Here is a 24,440-nt window from a genome sequence, read left to right as displayed (position 1 = left end):
CCATGGTATTAGATACCGGTTCGGTTGCTAAGTGTTACTAACTCGAAATAAAAGCTACGGAATAAACGGAGACTAGCTAAAGGTGAGCTGATGATATGTGTTGGAAGTGTTTCCAATGTTGATATAATCAAATATCGTACGCTCCTTCTACCATCGAGATTGGTGTTTGTGTTGAGCATAGACATGATTGGATTATGTCTATCGCAATACGGCTATTCATTTAAGGAGAATAATGGTTACTCTGTTTATTTGAATAATACCTTCAATGGTCTTACACCTAAAATGAATGGTTTATTGAATCTCGATCGTAGTGATACACATGTTCATGCCAAAAGATAGTACCACCTACTTGTGGCACAGCCACGTAAGTCATATCGGTATAAAACGCATGAAGAAGCTCCATGTTGACTTAGGGTTTCAGTGTTCATCGGAGTTCGTCGAAGCTCCGGTGTTGTTCTTCTCTTTCCTTCCCAGTAGCATCAAAAACTAGTTAGATCTGCTAGCTCTTTGTGCGACTGTAGCCATAATCTCACCTTTATTTGTAGCCATAATCTCACCTTTATTTATCTGACCATCCCCTTCATATAGGAAAAAACTCATCTGAACCTGATGAACTGGTATCTGTAATTTAGGTCTTGAATATATTCTTGTTTTCTGTCAGATCACAGATCTGAAATCATCATATAACTCTTGTGAAACTTGTTTTCCTTCACTTAGGCATTTGTAGATTTGTACTCGTCATACCAATATAGGTGGTTTAACTCTTTGGAAGCATGATAATCTGGCATATACCATTAGTCCCCTCCTAAACCGCCGATTCATTTATTCTGTCACTTCTTCCATCGCTAAACTCCGGTTAACAATGTGCATATACCTCTGCTTCTGCTTATTGCTTTACCATTTATAAATGCATCAGCCTCTAATTTAACCATATTATCTTCTTAAATTCCTTTCTCCTCAACCTATTGTGCCATACGCTTTGTCATTAATGAATCATAAACCGGCATTATTTTCTTTCCAGCTCTTCACTTGCAATGCCAAATAGTTCTATTCCTATAATTGGGTCCCTTCCCAGGTTACAGAGGAGCAACTGAACGGAATGGTCAATATTGGTACCTTATCGAAGAAAAATGAAATCCGGTGGCGAGTTCCTGGGTCGGAAAATCCTCCTACCCTCAGACAGGGTGAAGTAGTGGTGTTTTTTGATCATATAGGTCGTGGCTTTAAACCGCCCAGATCTAAGTTTTTCTGAGATGTACTTGCCATCTTTCAGATCCACCCTCAAGATATTGGACCCAACTTGGTATCCAATATTTGCAACTTTCAGGTTTTTTGTGAAGCGTATCTACAAGAAGAACCAACTGTCGAGCTGTTCCGGGATTTCTTCCATTTAAACCGTCGCACTAAATTCGTAGATGGGCCCAATACTGAACTTGGTGGCGTCTCCATTCAGAAAAGGAAGGATGTTAGTTTTCCTCACGCCAAACTTCACAGTCACCCAAAAGAGTGGAATCAAACTTGGTTCTACTGTAAGGACACCTCTCCTGAAGATGAGAACCCTCTGCCGGGTTACTGTGCTCACCTGCTCACCAATACTCATCCGCTTCCGCAACGACTAAGTGTTGGGTTTCGTAGTAATTTCAACAATTTTCCTACGCACACGCAAGATCATGGTGATGCATAGCAACGAGAGGGGGAGTATGATCTACGTACCTAGTAGATCGACAACGGAAGCGTTTGGTTGATGTAGTCGTATGTCTTCACGATCCGACCGATCAAGCACCGAAACTACGGCACCTCCGAGTTTTAGCACACGTTCAGCTCGATGACGATCCCCGGACTCCGATCCAGCAAAGTGTCGGGGAAGAGTTCCGTCAGCACGACGGCGTGGTGACGATCTTGATGTACTACTGCTGCAGGGCTTCGCCTAAGCACCGCTACAATATTATTGAGGACTATGGTGGCTGGGGGCGCCGCACACGGCTAAGGAAAAGATCACATGGATCAACTTGTGTGTTCCAGGGTGCCTCTGCCTCAGTATATAAAGGACTAAAAGGGGGGGGGGGAGGCTGGCCGGCCAAGGAGGGCGTGCCAGGAGAGTCCTACTCCCTCTGGGAGTAGGATCCCCCCCCCAATCCTAGTTGGAATAGGATTCGCGGAGGGGGGAAAAGAGAGAGAGGGGCCGGCCCCCTCTCCTTGTCCTATTCGGACCAAGGGAGGGGAGGGGCGCGCGGCCCATGTAGGGCTGCCTCTTCTCTTTTCCACTAAGGCCCATCATGGCCCATTTAGCTCCCGGGGGGTTCCGGTAACCTCCCGGTACTCCGGTAAAATGCCGATTTCACCCGGAACACTTCCGATATCCAAACATAGGTTCCAATATATCAATCTTTATGTCTCGACCATTTCGAGACTCCTCGTCATGTCCGTGATCACATCCGGGACTCCGAACAACCTTCGGTACATCAAAATGCATAAACTCATAATATAACTGTCATCATAACCTTAAGCGTGCGGACCCTACGGGTTCGAGAACAATGTAGACATGACCGAGACATGTCTCCAGTCAATAACCAATAGCGGGACCTGGATGCCCATATTGGCTCCTACATATTCTACGAAGATCTTTATCGGTCAGACCGCATAACAACATATGTCGTTCCCTTTGTCATCGGTATGTTACTTGCCCGAGATTTGATCGTCGGTATTCCAATACCTAGTTCAATCTCGTTGCCGGCAGGTCTCTTTACTCGTTCTGTAATACATCATCCCGCAATTAACTCATTTAGTTGCAATGCTTGCAAGGCTTTAAGTGATGTGCATTACCGAGAGGGCCCAGAGATACCTCTCCGACAATCGGAGTGACAAAACCTAATCTCGAAATACGCCAACCCAACATGTACCTTTGGAGACACCTGTAGTACTCGTTTATAATCACCCAATTACGTTGTGACGTTTGGTAGTACCCAAAGTGTTCCTCCGGTAAACGGGAGTTGCATAATCTCATAGTTATAGGAACATGTATAAGTCATGAAGAAAGCAATAGCAACATACTAAACGATCGGGTGCTAAGCTAATGGAATGGGTCATGTCAATCAGATCATTCTCTCAATGATGTGATCCCATTAATCAAATAACAACTCATTGTTCATGGTTAGGAAACATAACCATCTTTGATTAACGAGCTAGTCAAGTAGAGGCATACTAGTGACACTTTGGTTGTCTATGTATTCACACATGTATTATGTTTCCGGTTAATACAATTCTAGCATGAATAATAAACATTTATCATGATTATAAGGAAATAAATAATAACTTTATTATTGCCTCTAGGGCATATTTCCTTCACTAAGTGCCCAGGAACGGGCCTCGTACGCAGCATAACTCGCCAAGCTTAGAGCCTTTATGGCCAATGGTTTAACAGGTGTGGACTTCGTCCGTTGCTGGATATCCTGGAGTATCTGCCATTAAGTCACCGCACCGGTTTAATGTGCGAGTACACTAGTGATGTAAAAGACTCCCAACGTCATATTGACATTCAACTAACAGATGAGGAAGTTACTGAGTCTGTCAAGAAAATGTTGAATGAACCAGAAGCTATCTGTAGCAAGATCGGGTTAAGCCCCCTTTACACGCAGAACAAACCGCCTGCTGTAAGTATTGTTTTTTTGCTTCCGCTTTACACCTGATATTCTTGAACTGTGCAACTTTGAATACCCTCTGTCCATTTTTAAACAGGGTGATGATCCGTTCTGGAAAAATAAACCTCATGAGAAAGCAGTGAAGCCTTCTCGACCTAAAACAAAAGTTGTCAAGAAAACCACGAAGAGAAAGGCACATGAACCCATCGTTTTAGAGCTTGATGATGACCCTGATGAACCGGAAGCAGAGGTAGAACTTGATTCACTTGGTTCACTTTTCATGCACCTCATTGACAATGATATTTATCAGGAGGACACTGAGGGCAGCCAAGCTGGCGATGCAGAGGTAATTATCCTTTCCTCCAGTTCAGACCCTCTGCCGACACAAAAAATCCGTCAAGCAGTCCGGAAAGTAAGATTTTCTCACCCTCTTTCTCACTTGGATCCAAAATTTCTTTTGAAGAAGCAGCAGCACAAGGCTCGCCGCACAACCCAGCACAGCGGCCAAACGGTCACTTCGACCGGTTTACCGAACACCCAGTTCGAAAATGCCGACCTGAGGTCTCCCCCACTTTTGACACTTCTTATCCCAAGGCCGACTATTTCCGACAACCTCTTAATCCGTCCGATTCGAATTATCAGGTGACACCTCCTTCATCATCCGGCGAATCAACAGCCACACAACTCCCTCCTCTTAAGACCGTTGTTGGGTAAGTATTTCAACTCAATCTTTTTGATGTTTCACACTTTATATGCTATGCTAACCTTTGCATCTGTTCCTTTCAGAGCCAAAGCCAGACCCAGTAAGAAGGCTCGGGTGAATAATCCGTCTGAAGACCATGTGGTGACTGAACCAGAGCTGACTACTGAACTGGAAAGTCCAAATACTGAGGCCACATTAGATGAACCGCCCCCTCAAGATCATAACATTGACGAACAAGCATAAGTTGATACTGCTGTGCAAGATGATAAACCGGCAAGTCCAGTCCGGACTGATGATGGACCTTCTAGTCCAGTGAAGGCTGCTGATATTCCATCAACTCCAGAAAAAGCTGCTGGTGACAAGGAAGATGAGGTTATCATTACTGGTATTGGCCACACCTCTCCTAGCCATCCTATTGTTTTGGCAAAACATAGTGCCAAGGAAGAGCGTGCTGTCATGGAAAAAGGCAAATGGAGCACCGATTTATCATGCTATGCCCACCTCAGTGCTCAAGAACTCCACTCTGGTTTTCTAAACCGTCTGCACTCAAACCGTTACTATGAAGCCGGTTTAGTGAATCTGATGGAGCGCTATGAGGTATTTTCATCACTCTTCCTTTCTTAAATCCAATTTGTAAGTACCAATGCTAGAAGCCCCCAAGGGCCGGTTTATAATGGCAATCATAATCGAGACTTTGTAATATCTTAACCCTTGCATGCTTATCTTTCACATGTCAAGTAGTCTTTAAGATAAACCGGTACTTTATCATTGTGTTCCTGTACTTTTCGCCTGTGCTGTCCCCAAGGGCCGGTTTATCTTGTCAAGGTAAACCGGGTCTTTAACCAGTGCTTCAATTTAAACAGATGTACATTAGTCCCCAAGTGTCAAGGATAATGCTTGCATCGTACTTAGGACTTGCAAAAATTTCTGATAACAGAGCAAATAGGCATTAGCCCCCAAGTACAAAGTGCATAACTTGTTATGTGCTTGGTACTTCAAATATACATAACCCATTGATGATATATCTTGTCTTTGTAGGCCGAGATGAGTAAAAAGGATGATCAAACCGCCGACCTTCAGGAGAACATTAAATCTCAGCAAGCGGAGGCATCCAAAGCCAAGGAAGAACTGACTAATGCTTTAGCAGCCATGGAGAAACTGAAGGAAAGCTTTAAGAAGGAGCGTGCAGATTGGGACACAGAGAAGACTGCTTTAGCAAAGAAGGCCGAAGACGCAGAAGCAGCCCTGAAACCGGTGGTTGAGGAACTCACCGGTTTAAAGCAGCAAATAAATGCTATGACTTCTGCTATGTTTGGTAAGCGTCCTCATCTGACGTTTTTCCAGGTCACCTTTTCCTTATCAGCTTCCGGTTTACTGATGCTTGCAATGTCATGATACGTCTCCAACGTATCTATAATTTTTGATTGCTCCATGCTATATTATCTTCTGTTTTGGACATTACTGGGCTTTATTATACACGTTTATATTATTTTTGGGACTAACCTACTAACCGGAGGCCCAGCCCAGAATTACTTTTTTTGCCTATTTTAGGGTTTCGAAGAAAAGGAATATCAAATGGAGTCCAAACAGAATGAAACCTTCAGGAACGTGATTTTTGGAATGAACAAGATCCAGGAGACTTGGACCCTATGTCAAGCAACCAACAGGGAAGCCACGAGGTAGGGGGCGCGCCTACCCCCCCAGGCGCGCCCTCCACCCTCGTGGGCCCCCTGTTGCTCCACCGACGTACTTCTTCCTCCTATATATACCTACGTACCCCCAAACGATCAGATACGGAGCCAAAACCCTAATTCCACCACTGTAACTTTCTGTATCCACGATATCCCATCTTGGGGCCTGTTCCGGAGCTCCGCCGGAGGGGGCATCGATCACGGAGGGCTTCTACATCAACACCATAGCCCTTCCGATGAATTGTAAGTAGTTTACCTCAGACCTTCGGGTCCGTAGTTATTAGCTAGATGGCTTCTTCTCTCTTTTTGGATCTCAATACAAAGTTCTCCCCCTCTCTTGTGGAGATCTATTTGATGTAATCTTCTTTTGCGGTGTGTTTGTTGAGGTCGATGAATTGTGGGTTTATGATCAAGTTTATCTATGAACAATATTTGAATCTTTTCTGAATTCTTTTATGTATGATTGGTTATCTTTGCAAGTCTCTTCGAATTATTAGTTTGGTTTGGCCTACTAGATTGACCTTTATTGCAATGGGAGAAGTGCTTAGCTTTGGGTTCAATCTTGCGGTGTCCTTTCCCAGTGACAGTAGGGGAAGCAAGGCACGTATTGTATTGTTGCCATCGAGGATAACAAGATGGGGTTTTCATCATATTGCATGAGTTTATCCCTCTACATCATGTCATCTTGCTTAAAGCGTTACTCTGTTCTCTTGAACTTAATACTCTAGATGCATGCTAGATAGCGGTCGATGAGTGGAGTAATAGTAGTAGATGCAGGCAGGAGTCGGTCTACTTGTCTCGGACGTGATGCCTATATACATGATCATACCTAGATATTCTCATAACTATGCTCAATTCTGTCAATTGCTCAACAGTAATTTGTTCACCCACCATAAAATACTTATGCTCTTGAGAGAAGCCACTATTGAAACCTATGGCCCTCGGGTCTATCTTCATCATATTAATCTTCCAACACTTAGTTATTTCCTTTGCTTTTTTACTTTGCTTTTATTTTACTTTGCATCTTTATCATAAAAATACCAAAAATATTATCTTATCATATCTATCAGATCTCACTCTTGTAAGTGACCGTGTAGGGATTGACAACCCCTTATCGCGTTGGTTGCGAGGATTTATTTGTTTTGTGTAGGTGCGAGGGACTGGCACGTAGCCTCCTACTGGATTGATACCTTGGTTCTCAAAAACCGAGGGAAATACTTACGCTATTTTGCTACACCACCCTTTCCTCTTCAAGGGAAAACCAACGCAAGTGCTCAAGAGGTAGCATGTCACAGGGACCCGCATTACCCATCTGGGCTCTGATATGCGGATGAAGCTGAAGGCTGCCTATACACTGATAGAGCAACTATATTTCGAATCCCAACGGGCTATTTGCGCTGCTGCTTACAACATGCCTCCTCCAACTTTGATAAAAGAAACTATCGAGAAGCTGTCAATGCTGCCTGCCCGGTTGGACAAACTGAAGAAATCAGCTGCAAGGTCAGGCGCTGTTACTGCGCTAATCCGGGACAAGGCATGGATTCCAGATCTTGAACCAGCAGAAATTGGCCAAGGCTACCCCAGCGTAAAGGAAGATGGTTCAGAATTCACCAATGATGATCTCCGAAGACTCACAAGGGAAATGCGACCCATAGCGAGCAAATTGGCGGATGAAACGGATATGTCTCATTATTAGTCGGTTTATGATGTTGATCAGAAGAGATATCCCGCGCCGGTACATGATGTAGAGGATCTTGTTCCACCAATTCGTAAGCACACCTATGCCCCTGACATTGATCCTTCCCCCCTTATAAGTGAAGAAGCCGTGTTCCAAGCTTTAACCGGAATCGATTGGACAACAATTGATTTCCAGCCACTGGGTAGAGAGGAGGAGGATGCCTGATACGTCCATTTTGCATCATGCTTTTATATCGATATTTATTGCATTATGGGCTGTTATTACACATTATGTCAAAATACTTATGCCTATTCTCTCTTATTTTACAAGGTTTACATAAAGAGGGAGAATGCCGGCAGGCGGGATTCTGGGCTAGAAAAGGAGCAAATATTAGAGACCTATTCTGCACAGCTCCAAAAGTCTTGAAACTTCACGGAAGACTTTTTCGGAATATATAAAAAATATTGGGCGCGAGAAGTTCACCAGGGAGGGGCTACACCCTGCCCACGAGGGTGGGGGGCGCGCCCTACCCCCTTGGGCGTGCCCCCTACCTCGTGGCCCCCCTGGTGGCCCTCCGATGGCCATCTTCTGCTATATGGAGTCTTTCGATGAGGAAAAAAATGATAAGCCATCTCCCCGGATGAAACTCCGCTGCCATGAGGCGGAACCTTGGCGGATCCAATCTAGGGCTCCGGCAGAGCTGTTATGCTGGGGAAACTTCCCTCCGGGAGGGGGAAATCATCGCCATCGTCATCACCAATGCTCCTCTCATCAGGAGAGGGCAATCTCCATCAACATCTTCATCAGCACTATCTCCTCTCAAAACCCTAGTTCATATCTTGTATCCAATTCTTTTCTCCAAGTCTGGGATTGGTACTAGTAGGTTGCTAGTAGTGTTAATTACTCCTTGTAGTTGATGCTAGTTGGTTTATTTGGTGGAAGATCATATGTTCAGATCCTATATGCATATTAATAACCCTCTTATTATGAAAATGAATATGCTTTGTGAGTAGTTACGTTTGTTCCTGAGGACATGGGAGAAGTCTTGCTATTAGTAGTCATGTGAATTTGGTATTCGTTCGATATTTTGATGAGACATATGTTGTCTCTTCTCTAGTGGTGTTATGTGAACGTCGACTACATGACACTTCACCATTATTTGGGCCTAGAGGAAGGCATTGGGAAGTAATAAGTAGATGATGGGTTGCTAGAGTGACAGAAGCTTAAACCCTAGTTTATGCGTTGCTTCGTAAGGGGCTGATTTGGATCCATATGTTTCATGCTATGGTTAGGTTTACCTTAATACTTTTGTTGTAGTTGCGGATGCTTGCAATAGAGGTTAATCATAAGTGGGGTGCTTGTCCAAGTAAGGACAGTACCCAAGCACCGGTCCACCCACATACCAAATTATCAAAGTACCGAACGCGAATCATATGAACGTGATGAAAACTAGCTTGACGATATTCCCACGTGTCCTCGGGAGCGCTTTTCTCTATATAAGAGTTTGTCCAGGCTTGTCCTTTGCTACAAAAAGGATTGGGCCACCTTGCTGCACTTTATTTAATTTTGTTACTTGTTGCTCGTTACAAATTATCCTATCACAAAACCATCTGTTACCACTTATTTCAGTACTTGCAGAGAATACCTTGCTGGAAACCGCTTATCATTTCCTTCTGCTCCTCGTTGGGTTCGACACTCTTACTTATCGAAAGGACTAGATAGATCCCCTATACTTGTGGGTCATCAAGATTCTTTTCTGGCGCCGTTGCCGGGGAGTGAAGCGCCTTTGGTAGGTGGAATTTAGTAAGAAAAAAATTATATAGTGTGCTGAAATTTACTGTCACTTGTTACTATGGAAAGTAATCCTCTGAGGGGCTTGTTCGGGGTATCTTCACCCTGACCAGTAGAGCAAAGAGTTGCTCCTCAACCTACTGAACCTACTGAAAATGAAAATGTTTTCTTTGAAATTCCTTCGGGTATGATAGAAAAACTGCTAGATAATCCTTTTGCAGGAGACAGAACAAAGCATCCTGATGAGCACCTAATATATGTGGATGAAGTTTGTGGATTATTTAAGCTTGCAGGTGTACCCGGAGATGTTGTTAAGAATAAGGTCTTCCCTTTATCTTTGAAGGAAGATGCATTAACATGGTATAGGATATGTGATGATACGGGGTCATGGAACTACAAACGATTGAAATTGGAATTCCATGAGAAGTTTTATCCTATGCATCTTGTTCATCGTGATCGCAATTATATATATAATTTTTGGCCTCGCGAAGGAGAAAGCATCGCTCAAGCTTGGGGGAGGCTTGAATCAATGTTATATTCATGCCCCAATCATGATCTCTCAAGAGAGATGATTATTCAAAATTTATATGCTCGGCTTTCTGATAACATCGCACCATGCTCGATACTTCTTGTGCTGGCTCTTTTATGACGAAGACTATTGAATTCAAATGGGATTTATTGGAAAGAATTAAACACAACTCTGAAGATTGGGACCTCGACGAAGTTAAGAAGTCAGGTATGGCACCTAAGTTTGATTGTGTTAAATCTTTTATGGATACCGATGTTTTCCGTAAACTTAGCACTAAATATGGACTTGACTCTGAGATAGTAGCTTCTTTCTGTGAATCTTTTGCTACTTATGTTGATCTCCCCAAGGAGAAGTGGTTTAAATATCTTCCTCCCATAGAAGTAAAAGTAGCTGCACCTATTAAAGTTGAAGAAAAGACTATCACTTATAATGATCCTATTGTTCCTACTTCTTATGTTGAGAAACCACCTTTCTCTGTTAGGATAAAGGATCATGCTAAAGCTTCAACTGTGGTTCGTAAAAGCAATATTAAAAATTGTACACCTCCTGAGCAAATTAAAGTGGAACCTGATATTGCTGTTGTTAAAGATCTCTTGTCTGATAATATTGATGGGCGTGTTATTCATTTCCTTGATGAGACTGCTAGAATTGCTAAACCCTGTGCTAAAGATAAAACAAACCTGTGGTAGGCATGCTTTTTATTTCTGTTAAAATAGGAGATCATTGTTATCATGGCTTATGTGATATGGGTGCTAGTGCTAGTGCTAGTGCAATACCTTACAACTTATACAAAGAAATTATGCATGATATTGCACCTGCTGAGATAGAAGATATTGATGTCACAATTAAACTTGCCAATAGAGATACTATTTCACCAATGGGAATTGTTAGAGATGTTGAAGTCTTGTGTGGGAAAACTAAATATCCTGCTGATTTTCTTGTTCTTGGTTCCCTACAAGATAGATTTTGTCCAATTATGTTTGGTAGACCCTTCTTGAACACTGTTAATGCTAAGATAGATTGCAAAAAGGATGTTGTTACTATCGGTTTAGATGATACGTCTCATTAATTTAATTTCTCTAAATTTAGTAGACAACACCGTGAAGAAGAATTACCTAGTAAGGATGAAATTATTGGTCTTGCTTCTATTGTCGTACCAACTAGTGATCCTTTAGAACAATATTTGCTAGACCATGAAAATGATATGTTTATGAATGAAAGAAGAGAAATAGATGAAGTATTCTTTAAACAGGAACCTATTCTGAAACACAATTTGCCTGTTGAAATCCTAGGGGATCCTCCTCCACCCAAGGGTGATCCCGTGTTTAAGCTTAAACCGTTGCTTGATACTCTTAAATATGCTTATATTGATGAGAAAAAGATATATCATGTTATTATTAGTGCTAACCTTTTAAAGCATGAGGAAGAGAGATTATTGAAAACTCTGAAGAAGCACCGTGCTACTATTGGGTATACTCTTGATGATCTTAAGGGCATTAGTCCCACTCCATGTCAACATAAAATAAATTTGGAAGAAGATGCTAAACCAGTTCGTGATCATCAACGACGGGTGAATCCTAAAATGAAAGAAGTGGCAAGAAAGGAAATACTAAAGCTCCTTGAGGTAGGTATAATTTATCTCGTTGCTGATAGTCAGTGGGTAAGTCCTGTCCATTGTGTCCCTAAGAAGGGAGGTATTACTGTCGTTCCTAATGATAAAGATGAATTGATTCCTCAAAGAATTATTACAGGTTATAGGATGGTAATTGATTTCCGCAAATTAAATAAGGCCACTAAAAAGGATCATTACCCCTTACCTTTTATTGATCAAATGCTAGAAAGATTATCCAAACATACACAGTTTTGCTTTCTAGATGGTTATTATGGTTTCTCTCAAATACCTGTGTCAGCCAAGAATCAATCAAAGACTACTTTTACTTGCCCTTTTGGTACTTTTGCTTATAGACGTATGCCTTTTTGGTTTATGTAATGCACCTGCTACCTTTCAAAGATGCATGATGGCTATATTCTCTGACTTTTGTGAAAAGATTTGTGAGGTTTTCATGGATGATTTCTCCGTCTATGGATCTTCTTTAGATGATTGCTTGAGCAACCTTGATCGAGTTTTGCAGAGATATGAAGAAACTAATCTTGTCTTGAATTGGGAAAAGTGCCACTTTATGGTTAATGAAGGTATTGTCTTGGGGCATAAAGTTTCTGAAAGAGGTATTGAAGTTGATAAAGCCAAGGTTGATGCTATTGAAAAGATTCCATGCCCCAAGGACATCAAAGGTATAAGAAGTTTCCTTGGTCACGTCGGATTTTATAGGAGGTTCATTAAGGACTTCTCAAAAATTTCTCGGCCTCTGACTAATTTATTACAAAAAGATATACCATTTGTCTTTGATGATGATTGTGTAGAAGCATTTGAAATACTTAAGAAAGCATTGATCTCTGCACCTATTGTTCAGCCACCTAATTGGAATTTACCCTTTGAAATTATGTGTGATGCTAGTGATTATGCTGTACGTGTTGTTCTAGGGCAAAGAGTTGATAAGAAATTAAACGTTATTCAATATGCTAGTAAAACCCTAGACAATGCTCAAAGAAATTATGCCACTACTGAAAAAGAATTCTTAGCAGTTGTATTTGCTTGTGATAAGTTCAGACCTTATATTGTTGATTCTAAAGTAACTATTCACACTGATCATGCTGCTATTAAATATCTTATGGAAAAGAAAGATGCTAAACCTAGACATATTAGATGGGTTCTCTTGCTACAAGAATTTGACTTACATATTGTTGATAGAAAGGGAGCTGAGAACCCCGTTGCAGACAACTTGTCTAGGTTAGAAAATGTGCTTGATGACCCACTACCTATTGATGATAGCTTTCCTGATGAGAAATTAAATGTCATAAATGCTTCTCATACTGCTCCATGGTATGCTGATTATGCTAATTACAATGTTGCTAAGTTTATACCACCTAGTTTCACATACCAGCAAAAGAAAAAGTTCTTCTATGATTTGAGGCATTACTTTTGGGATGACCCACATCTTTATAAATAAGGAGTAGATGGTGTTATTAGACGTTGTGTACCTGAGCATGAACAGGAACAGATCCTACGCAAGTGTCACTCCAAAGCTTATGGAGGGCGCCATGCTGGAGATAGGACTGCACATAAGGTATTGCAATCTGGTTTTTATTGGCCTACTCTCTTCAAGGATGCCCGTAAGTTTGTCTTATCTTGTGATGAATGCCAAAGAATAGGTAATATTAGTAGATGTCAAGAAATGCCTATGAAATATTCACTCGTTATTGAACCATTTGATGTTTGGGGCTTTGACTATATGGGACCTTTTCCTGCCTCTAATGGATATACACATATTTTAGTTGTTGTTGATTACGTTACTAAGTGGGTAGAAGCTATTCCAACTAGTAGTGCTGATCATAACACTTCTATTAAAATGCTTAAAGAAGTTATTTTTCCAAGATTTGGAGTCCCTAGATATTTAATGACTGATGGTGGTTCACATTTTATTCATGGTGCTTTCCGTAAAATGCTTGCTAAGTATGATGTTAATCATATAATTGCATCCCCTTATCACCCTCAGTCTAGTGGTCAAGTAGAATTGAGCAATAGAGAGATCAAATTAATTTTGCAAAAGACTGTCAATAGGTCTAGAAAGAATTGGTCCAAGAAACTTGATGATGCATTATGGGCCTATAGAACTGCATATAAAAATCCTATGGGTATGTCTCCGTATAAAATGGTTTATGGAAAAGCATGTCACTTACCTCTCGAACTAGAACACAAGTCATATTGGGCTATTAAAGAGCTCAATTATGATTTTAAACTTGCCGGTGAGAAGAGGTTATTTGATATTAGCTCACTCGATGAATGGAGAACCCAAGCCTACGAAAATGCCAAGTTGTTTAAAGAAAAAGTTAAAAGATGGCATGATAAAAGGATACAAAAGCGTGAGTTTAATGTAGGTGATTATGTATTGCTATACAACTCTCGTTTAAGATTTTTTGCAGGAAAACTTCTCTCTAAATGGGAAGGTCCTTACGTTATCGAGGAGGTCTATCGTTCCGGTGCAACAAAAGTTAACAACTTTGAAGGCACAAATCCGAAGGTGGTGGTCAAAGAATCAAACATTATATCTCAGGTAATCCCACAAATGTTGAAACCAATGTTATTGAAACCGTAACCCCGGAGGAATACATAAGGGACACTTTCAGGGACGTTTCAGACTCCAAAAAGGAATAGGTATGTGGTACGGTAAGTAAACCAACTCCAAAACAGTTTTTAAGGCAATATCTCTCCGTTTTGGAATATTTAGAAAAATAGAAAAATAAGAAGCAGTCCGGGAAGGACACGAGGCCTCCACGAGGGTGGAAGGCACGCCCTACCCTCCTGGGCGCGCCCCCTACCTCGTGGGCACCTCGTGCGCCCTCCGGACTCCGTTTTTGTACACAACTCGTATTCTGGTCGGTAAAAATTCATTATATAATCTCCCAGAGGTTTTGACTCCCATATCACGCAAATATCTCTTGTCTTTGTTTTGAGTTGTCCTGCTGCAGATAGAGCAACATGTCGTTCCAGGATTCGGAAGGAGAAAGCTATGTGGCTGATTACCTTGCAGATCCTAAGGTCTATGTGGATGTGGAGCATTGTGGTTGGACTACGGAAGAAGAAGAGGACTATGAACCCAAGGGAAAGGAGGATACGAGCTCAGATGAAGATGAAGTCCCACTACCTCAACCTGGGGACATGCACGTTGAGTTCAAAAAGTCAAGCCTCCCGGATAGAGTAAAGAAACCTAAGATCGAGTTTATCCCTTTTCACCTTTTGCAAGAAAACAAGCTGGAACTATGCAAAAAGATACTGAGCCTGGAACAGGAGATCGAGGACCTAAGGGACCAAAATTTTGTCCTCAAGCACAAATTAAGGAAGAAGCCTACGCCATCAACAAAACCATCACCTTCTTCACCAACAAAGAAGAATTGAGTATCTAGTATGGGCACTCCCCTTGGCAACTGCCAAGCTTGGGGGAGTGCCCCGATATCGTATCACCATCACTTTTATCTTTACCTTTTTCGTAGTTTGATCCTTTTGATAATATCTTGATCTAGTAGAATAAAGTTTATGGCATGATGTAGTTTTGAGTTTTGCTTTATGATCCCTCTATGTAATCGAGTCTGTGAGCTATATATAATAAAGATTAGTGTTGAGTCAAGGGCTTGATTATTTTGCCATGATCCTAAGTGAATAAAAGAAAAGAGAAAGAATAAAAAAGGAAACAAAGAGATCATATGGATCTTATGGAGAGTAATGAGCTCACATAGAAAAATTATGATGAATAAAAGTTGTTGAGAGTTGACAAGCATAGTTTTGGTCATCGTTGCAATTAATAGGAAGTAATAAAGAAAGAGAGGTCTTCACATATAAATATACTATCTTGGACATCTTTTATGATTGTGAGCACTCATTAAAATATGACATGCTAAAGAGTTGACGTTGGACAAGGAAGACAATGTAATGGGTTATGTTTTCTTACATCTGAGATAAATTATATTGTCATGGATCATCCAACATGGTCGAGCTTGCCTTTCCCCCTCATGCTAGCCAAATTCATCGCACCAAGTATAGATACTACTTGTGCTTCCAAATACCCTTAAACCAGTTTTGCCATGAGAGTCCACCATACCTACCTATGTATTGAGTAAGATCCTCTAAATATGTATGACTTATTAGTGTGGGAGAAAATAAGCTTTATACAATCGTGTGATATGGAAGAAATAAAAGTGACAGACTGCATAATAAAGGTCCATATCACAAGTGGCAATATAAAGTGATGTTCTTTCACATTAAGATTTTGTGCATCCAACCATAAAAGCGCATGACAACCTCTTCTTCCCTCTGCGAAGGGCCTATCTTTTACTTTTATCTCCTACCTTGCATAAGAGTCATGGCAAGCACAATATGTTGGAAAGATCCTGGTATATATGGCTAATTGGATGTGAGTTTTCATGAACTAAGTATTGCGTGAGTGTGAGCAATTACGAAAGACTATATGATAGTTGAGTATGTGGACTTGCTGAAAAGCTCTTATATATTGACTCTTTCCTATGTTATGATAAATTGCAATTGCTCTAATGACTGAGATTATAGTTTGTTAGTTTTCAATGAAGTTTACGATTCATACTTGAAATTGTGATTGAATTAATACTCTAGCATAAGAAATCATATGAGAAGAATTATGTAAGTTGCGGTTCTAAGAATGATCATGATGCCCTCATGTCCGTATTTTACTTTTATCGACACTTCTATCTCCAAACATGTGGACATATTTTTCGATTTCGGCTTTCGCTTGAGGACAAGCGAGGTCTAAGCTTGGGGGAGTTGATACGTCCATTTTGCATCATGCTTTTATATCGATATTTATTGCATTATGGGCTGTTATTACACATTATGTCACAATACTTATTCCTATTGACAGAGTAATTGACCACGGGCCCTACAAGAAATATGTCAACTTGTGACCACCACTATTGGTCACTGAATGGTCACAAATTTCCATTTATGACCTTTTTGTGACCAAAAACATAAGGTCAAAAGCTGGCCGTCATAAACTGACTATAGCGACCTTTCTTCTGGAATGGTCGTAGACGTTTATGACCAAAATACGTCTACTGTGGCGTTTTGGTCACTAGCAACCTCCCCAGGCCACGTAGGCATCCAGCGTGGCAAGCTGATGTGGCACAAGATTCAGCCCGGTCCAATTCGGTTTTCTACATGGGCCTAGCCCAACAATTCGGCCTTTTTAATATTTATTTTTTCTGTAAGTTAAGCGGGCCAAGCCCATTTCAGCCTTTTATTTATTTTTGGGCCGGGGCCTTTTAACATTGTTTGGGCCATTATATTTTGGAGCTGGTCCCACTTGTCATCATCTCACACATTGGGCCCACTTGACAAAAATTTCAAAACTGCTCAAATTATTTTCATAAGTGGGTCCCATGAGTCAGGTTTCCATTCCACATGTTTTCAAATGACATACATAGTCAATATTTCAGACGGAACAGTACAAATATAGTTCACCAAATACAACTAAGTCGTACAAATATAGTTTACCAAATACAACTAAGTCTACCACAATCTGTACATAGTGTATTACAACCCAAATATGCCTACTATTACAATATTACAATATTTACAGTCTATACGGCTCTTTGCTGAGTAGGGATATACAGCTTCGAACTTCAAATTTCATAGACCTGGAGCTCCTGTAAAAGAGTGAACACATAGGCTACCAGCATTAGAGTTGCTATTATTCCTGGAGTAGATTTGCAAACCTCCAGGTTTAGTGTGCAGACTATTGAAAGAGATCTCATAGAAATGTAGATTTATGGGCCAAATATATGATAAATCAACATATTTAGCCAACTTCAATGACCTAGATGTTTGTGATGCATCTTCACAGAACCACAAGAACACTAGATATAATATAATATGATTCCAGGAGTATAATGCTAACCACAAGAGCATCAATCAGTAGCAGGTAAATAGCTAGCCAACTATCTACTAGACATCATCGACACTTGAACCATAACATATCCAGCATGGAAACAAAAAATGGGACAAGTACTAATTCTGGATAACATGTACAGGAAGTCATCCAATGGTTCCAGCCACATCCTAATAAACCAGCGGCACTCTAATACTACTAATTACCAGCAGCAAATAAAATAGCCAGATTAGGCACCAGTAGTTGATCATCGACACAACACTCGGCAAGGACTCAACCACAGCGCAAAAAGCATCGAAATCCTAACTAACCCATGAAACAGAGCATGATTGTATCATAGCAAAGGGAGGAGCTCATAATGGTGGTTTGTGTAGCCGATGTCGAACAGCCTCCGTTCGTCGCTTGCGAGCACCATGCACCTTGGTGCCTTGCATACAGCCTCCTTCGAGTCTACGAGAGAAAGAACAAGGTGAAGGTTAGTATGCATCTGTTTTGGGTCAAGCTAAGTCAAGGGCATAAGAGATTTTAGTCAACAAAAATTAACATGTGAACATCTTGCACAAACTATCATCATTTATAAAAAATACAAAACAAATATGCAAACAGTTGTACAATAGCCGAGTGCTCATACTTATATTACATTGCTTTAACTCAATTGCTAAGCTAGGAAACAAAAAATCCCACTCTCCATGACGTTATCTCATCGCTCAAGATTTGGGGGCAGCAAGGGTATGAGTAATGGATGCGCTACAGGAGAGAGCTGAGTGGGATTAGTACCTGGAGCTTGCAATTGATGGAGTCATGGTCGTCCTGCTGCTGTTGTATCCCCATGGAACCCTTGTGCTGCACAAGGACAGATGATTGATCAGCTGAAATTGAAATCAACGGTTGCTGCTGCACAAGAGCCTATAATTAAGCTCAACAATGAAAAAGACATGTTTGTTATGTCTTAGACAGAAAAGAAACATGTGATGTTCTTTTCGTCAAGATCAAGATAAACAAAATTAAGCAATGCAGGTAAACATCATCATCAGTGTATAATTGCCAATATAAACAAGCCATGTAGAAACGCCAAGTTACAGAAACTGCATCACAAATATGATTTGCCTCTGGTGTTTGCCATACAACAACAGCAGTAGTACAAAGATGTTGGATTACATGTGAATAGAGATATGACAATAGCAGATATACATAATTTGAGGGAACCACTAGAAGTAGATATGACAATAGTAGTAGTATAGATTATAGTAGTAAGCATGCAAGGAAACAAAACATGGGACTAATATTGATAGCAACAAAACAACCAGGATAACAATAAGCTACTACAGGTGCAGGTTTAGGAAGCAAGGAACAGAGTGAAACGGCGGTGAGTGTGGAGACTTTATTTTGCTGAACTTTTGGTTATCTTATACTTCTACAGGATGCAGGCAATGGGGTCGTCAGTCTATGGATTTTCTTCCAATTTGACCGTCTTCCCTAGGGATCAGAAAGATTTCGTTTCGAGGTTTTTCAATCTGCTGCACCAACTGTATCTATCTAATCAATAAGACAAGGTCGATGCTAAAAAAAGGCAGTTGAATCTTTTCCCAGAATTCCAAACTGGTGACTTTTGGCACAACGACTAAGCTCCATAGAACCAAGAGATGCTCAAGATCGATGCTAAAAAAATTGGAAGCATTAACCCTCTACAAGGTAATAATCCGCTATCGCAACTTCAGGTACACGCACTTTCAGCTAGACTAGTCAACAGTGGATTTTCAGCTCATGTTCCAAAATTCTACTAGTCGGCAAGGTCGTCATACGCTCATGCGCATGGTCAGCAGAAGACAAACATATCCTTGTTGGAAGAAATTAGCCTCCGCGCAGACGACATTCCGACGATCCGCTCCAGCTGCAACAGAAAACGCCGGCCCATGTTAACTTGTTTGCTAGGCGCTCGAATACAATCAAAACTGAATTTTAACAAAACAAGACAGAAGAAATCTAATGTACTACTATATATGAACCGACTATCTGACTATCACAGTCCAACATGCTTTTTTTACAACATGGTGTAGACTGTAACTTTGATGCGCCATGAACTTTGTGGCTGAAGTGTTGTACTTGGAACCAAACTTCTACAAGAGTATGAACGATGAATGTGCTCGACCAAGGTGATGTGTCTGACCTTGTTTTCCAGCAACTTTTTCCAGTTGTAGTTGATGTCCCCATTGATCTCCCACCCGAAATTCTTGGCGTCCTGCACCCGAAACTTTTTCCAGCAACATGGTGCAGACTGTAACTTTGATGCACCAGTATCACGCACCTAGATGCAGCGAGCACACACAGATAGATTCAGAGCGTAATTGCAGCAACAAAAATGCAGAGAAGGAGGTAATTCAGGATTGTGCTTACGTTCCGCCGTGTCCTCCCAGCCAATCCGAGCTGATGGGGTGGAACGGGAGCTCGCAGATCGCAACCTGTTGGTACGAGGTCCATAGGCGCACTCAGAAACCCATGGTGGCCCTGAAGGTAGCAGTCCTCCGCCAGGACGACGGAGACCATCGGCGTGAGGTGCAAGATCCGCTCGCTGAGAGGACGCGCCGGTTGGAGAAGCCCCGTGGCCAGCGACCGAAGGCAAGCAGCCATGGCCACACGCTGCGTAGCACCAACAGAAGGTTCGTCAAGCAGCGCCAAATCAAATCTAGAGAGAGGGGGGTCGAATCGGGGAGTTCCTACCTTGAGACGAAGGGGGGACCAATAGACTCCAGCTCCAGGTAGTCGATGACGGAGCACACGAACGCGTTGTCCACCCGCGCCACCGCGCGCTTGATCCGCTCCGCCACGAACCCCAGCGGCTGCGACAACACGTCCCCCACGCGCACCGTCACGAGGTCCCGCATGATGGCGTTGCCGAAGTAGTTGGCCGGCAGCTACGGGCGCAGGCGCTGCCGGATGTTGTCCCCTGCGGCGGGAGGGACGAGCGCGGCGGCCCTGCGGCGGAGGGCGCCGACTGAGGCCTCCGGGACGGGCAAAGGAAGAGCGGCGGACATCCTCCGGGAGGCGAGGAGGAGCAGGTAGTGGCGCGTGGGCGCGGGCGGCGGGGTCGGATCTGAATTAGGGAGGGATGGGATCGGCGGGGTGGCGGCGGCGATGTGGGAGACGAGGGGAGAGGGAGCGCGTGAGGGAGAGGGAGCGCTAGGGTTCGTGGGGTGAGAGGGTGAGGGAGTTTTCTTTTTTCTTTTTTTTTGAGACAAAGAGGGGGAGGGGGTGAGGGAGAAAGGGCTGCCGTCGGATCCGAGAGCATCCGACGGCGTTTGAGCACGATCCGCGTGACATGTCCACGGACCAATCAGAACCCAGTACATGTTATGACCTTCTAAATTGGTCGCAATCGACTAAAAATAAGGTGTTAACCATATTTTTTCAAAAAAAAGTGTTGAATCATAGAAACAGTTTTATGAAATGAGAAATTCAAAAAGAAACATTCTCATTGTGTCACCAAATGTGACATAGTTTTTAGGAAAACTAACAAACTTGGAATTGGAATAAGACAAATATCTTTTAAAAATTGTCATGAGAAATGAGTTTTTAGGGGGGGGTCATTTTCTACTTTTTCACATGAAAAATTAAAAGAAATCATCTCATATTGTGCACAAGGGTGCATATTGGAATGCAAAACAATGTTGCCTAAGGAAGTTTTCATTTTCTTTGGACGAAAAAACCATTTTCCATTTTTCGAGTGCCCAAAAGGAGCTTTTTTTGTGAAGGACCTCCCAAATAATTGTTGCAAAATTGGACCAAATCATTTTTCTAAAATACTAGGACATATTTAATGCACAATTGACCAAATGGTTGGGTGTAAAAAGTTTTGATCCACCTCTGGTGAAAAAGACAAATTTACGCCGATTCAGATGGAAGCGGGTCAAATTTGAACTGCAGCTGCCTCATAGTTTGCTATTTATTTTTTTTAAAAATCATTTCTAGGTACATAAGTATCTTTTTAATCAGAGAAACATCAAAAGTTTGCCAAGATTCAACCACTAGCTAGGAACGGTCAAGCCCGCCGTTTTGACCGCATTTTGAAACGGGCATAAAAAATTCAAAAAAATCAAAAAATTGGAAAACCTTCGCGTTGTGTCATTATATGTGGCCAAGTTCTTAGGAAAAATAACAAACTTGTAATATGGCAATTATTTTAAAAAAGTGTTCTCAGAAACGAGCTATCACATGTGGAGATCAATGGATTTCAAGCCAAATGATCAATCTTATGGCCACATCCATGGCATAGTTTGTTCAAATGATCTCATATTGTGCACAAGGGTGCATATTGGAATGGCAAACAATGTTGCCTAAGGAAGTTGTCACTTTCTTTGAACAAAAAAACCATTTTCCATTTTTTGAGTGCCCAAAAGGAGGTTTTTTGTGAAGGAACTACCAAATAATTGTTGCAAAATTGGACCAAATCATTTTTCTAAAATACTAGGCCATATATAATGCACAATTGACAAAATGGTTGGGTGTAAAAAGTTTTGATCCACCTCTCATGAAAAAGACAAATTTTCGCTGATTCAGCTGGAAGCGGGTCAAATTTGAACTGTAGCTACCTTGTAGTTTGCTCTTTATTTTTTTCAAAAATCATTTCTAGGTACATAAGTATCTATTTAATCATAGAAACACCAAAAAAAATTCCAAGATTCAACCACTAGCTAGGAACGGTCATTCCCGCCGTTTTGACCGCATTTTGAAACGGGCATAAAAAATTCAACAAAAATCAAAAAATTGGGAAACCTTCGCATTGTGTCATTATATGTGGCCAAGTTCCTAGGAAAAATAATAAACTTGTAATACGACAATTATTTTAAAAAAGTGTTCTCAGAAACGAGCTATCACGTGTGGAGATCAATGGCTTTCAAGCCAAATGATCAATCTTATGGCCACATCCATGGCATAGTTTGTTCAAATGATCTCATATTGTGCACAAGGGTGCATATTGGAATGGCAAACAATGTTGCCTAAGGAAGTTGTCACTTTCTTTGAACAAAAAAACCATTTTCCATTTTTTGAGTGCCCAAAAGGAGGTTTTTTGTGAAGGAACTACCAAATAATTGTTGCAAAATTGGACCAAATCATTTTTCTAAAATACTAGGCCATATTTAATGCACAATTGACAAAATGGTTGGGTGTAAAAAGTTTTGATCCACCTCTCATGAAAAAGACAAATTTCCGCTGATTCAGTTGGAAGCGGGTCAAATTTGAACTGTAGCTACCTTATAGTTTGCTCTTTATTTTTTTCAAAAATCATTTCTAGGTACATAAGTATCTATTTAATCATAGAAACACCAAAAAAATTCCAAGATTCAACCACTAGCTAGGAACGGTCATTCCCGCCGTTTTGACCGCATTTTGAAACGGGCATAAAAAATTCAAAAAAAATCAAAAAATTGGGAAACCTTCGCATTGTGTCATTATATGTGGCCAAGTTCCTTGGAAAAATAATAAACTTGTAATACGGCAATTATTTTTAAAAAGTGTTCTCAGAAACGAGCTATCACGTGTGGAGATCAATGGCTTTCAAGCCAAATGATCAATCTTATGGCCACATCCATGGCATAGTTTGTTCAAATGATCTCATATTGTGCACAAGGGTGCATATTGGAATGGCAAACAATGTTGCCCAAGGAAGTTTTCATTTTCGTTGGACGAAAAAACCATTTTCCATTTTTCGAGTGCCCGAAAGGAGGTTTTTTTGTGAAGGAACTACCAAATAATTGTTGCAAAATTGGACCAAATCATTTTTATAAAATACTAGGCCATATTTAATGCACAATTGACAAAATTGTTGGGTGTAAATTTTTTTGATCCACCTCTCATGAAAAAGACAAATTTCCGCCGATTCAGGTGGAAGCGGGTCAAATTTGAACTGCAGCTGCCTCATAGTTTGCTATTTATTTTTTCCAAAAATCATTTATAGTTACATAAGGACCTATTTAATCAAAAATACATGGTTTGTTGGCGATACGTCGAGGTTTGGGCGGTGGCCGAGGGCCCCAACTCTAGAGCGCGTAAACTCGCATGCCCGTCGTGTGGTCACCGCGTGACCGTAATGTTGCCATGTGTTCTGGGCGGCCTAGGCATGTCTAGTGGGTTGGGCACTTCCCAGGTTGGTGCTAGGAAGAAAATTACAACATAAGATTCTCACGAGGAGACCGATCAATGCTCAAACATGAATTAGCAGCCAAGTGTTTGATTAGCGGTACGGGAAATGCACATGGCCAATGGGCGTGAGTTTTGGCTGAGGATGATCATCTACTAAGGAGAATGTCTTCACAAATTTTTATCTCAAAAGGAGGATCCTAGGTGGTACTTACTTTGCAAAGTACCACGCTGGACAAAAATATGAATGTTGAAGCTGGGCTCAAAATAATGAATGGAGTGAGCTGAAATTTTGTGGAGGATGGTTATTTGGGCATAGGAAAGCATTGTAGAAAATTGATACCATTTGGACATGCGAAAGTAGTACTTCCTTCACAATGCTCTTCTATGGACAGAAACTTGGGAAAACTAGTGAGAGAGATTGGATGAATGAAATGAGCTCAAAATTGGTGTAGGTAAGTTACTTAGGTATGGTCATGCTCTGGTAAATTTTCAGATCATTTGGGTAAGCCTAGCTAGTACTTACTTCACAAAGCTTCTCTCGAGGTAGAAACTTTGAAAATTTCCCAAGAAAGATTTACTAGGAAAATTGAGCTGAATATTATCATGTGGCAATGATTTGGGTATGGAAGAGTGCCCGAAAAGTTTGAGGGTAATAGGAGGGGTCTATATAACACTTGCTTTGCAATGTGCCAATTTGGCCATAAAATATAAATTGAACCTGGGCTCACATAGATGATTTG

General features: G+C 41.3%; 1 protein-coding gene across 2 annotated transcripts; it reads right to left on the bottom strand.

Annotated features, from left to right (window-relative positions):
• Positions 1-17,061: 17,061 nt before the first annotated feature.
• Positions 17,062-20,017, bottom strand: LOC125539446. Of its 2 annotated transcripts, XM_048702902.1 has the most exons (5): positions 19,730-20,017; positions 19,365-19,453; positions 18,340-18,405; positions 17,920-18,012; positions 17,062-17,320 (listed from the first exon to the last, which is right to left on the bottom strand). In XM_048702902.1, exons 1-5 carry the CDS (start codon positions 19,827-19,829, stop codon positions 17,297-17,299), a joined length of 372 nt encoding a protein of 123 aa, XP_048558859.1. In that variant the 5' UTR covers positions 19,830-20,017; the 3' UTR covers positions 17,062-17,296. The 2 variants fall into 2 exon arrangements, 1 of the variants encoding a protein (XP_048558859.1); XR_007296889.1 differs by lacking the exon at positions 17,062-17,320 and having other exon boundaries at positions 17,914-18,012; positions 19,344-19,453.
• Positions 20,018-24,440: the final 4,423 nt, after the last annotated feature.

Source organism: Triticum urartu, chromosome 1 (assembly GCF_003073215.2).
Source record: "Triticum urartu cultivar G1812 chromosome 1, Tu2.1, whole genome shotgun sequence".
In the NCBI taxonomy this organism is placed as follows: Eukaryota; Viridiplantae; Streptophyta; class Magnoliopsida; order Poales; family Poaceae; genus Triticum; species Triticum urartu.
The sequence above is the reverse complement of the archived record's forward strand: the minus strand, read 5'-3'. Positions and strand labels throughout refer to the sequence as shown.

Excerpts from the sequence above, each read along its gene's own strand:
- LOC125539446 (XM_048702902.1), bottom strand. The coding sequence starts at position 19,829 with ATGTTGCTGGAAAAAGTTTCGGGTGCAGGACGCCAAGAATTTCGGGTG. Across the intron at positions 19,454-19,729 it reads AAAAGTTGCTGGAAAACAAG|CTGGAGCGGATCGTCGGAAT; the intron begins GTCAGACACATC and ends TTTCTGTTGCAG. Across the intron at positions 17,321-17,919 it reads CGGCTACACAAACCACCATT|GAGCTCCAGGTCTATGAAAT; the intron begins ATGAGCTCCTCC and ends ACTCTTTTACAG.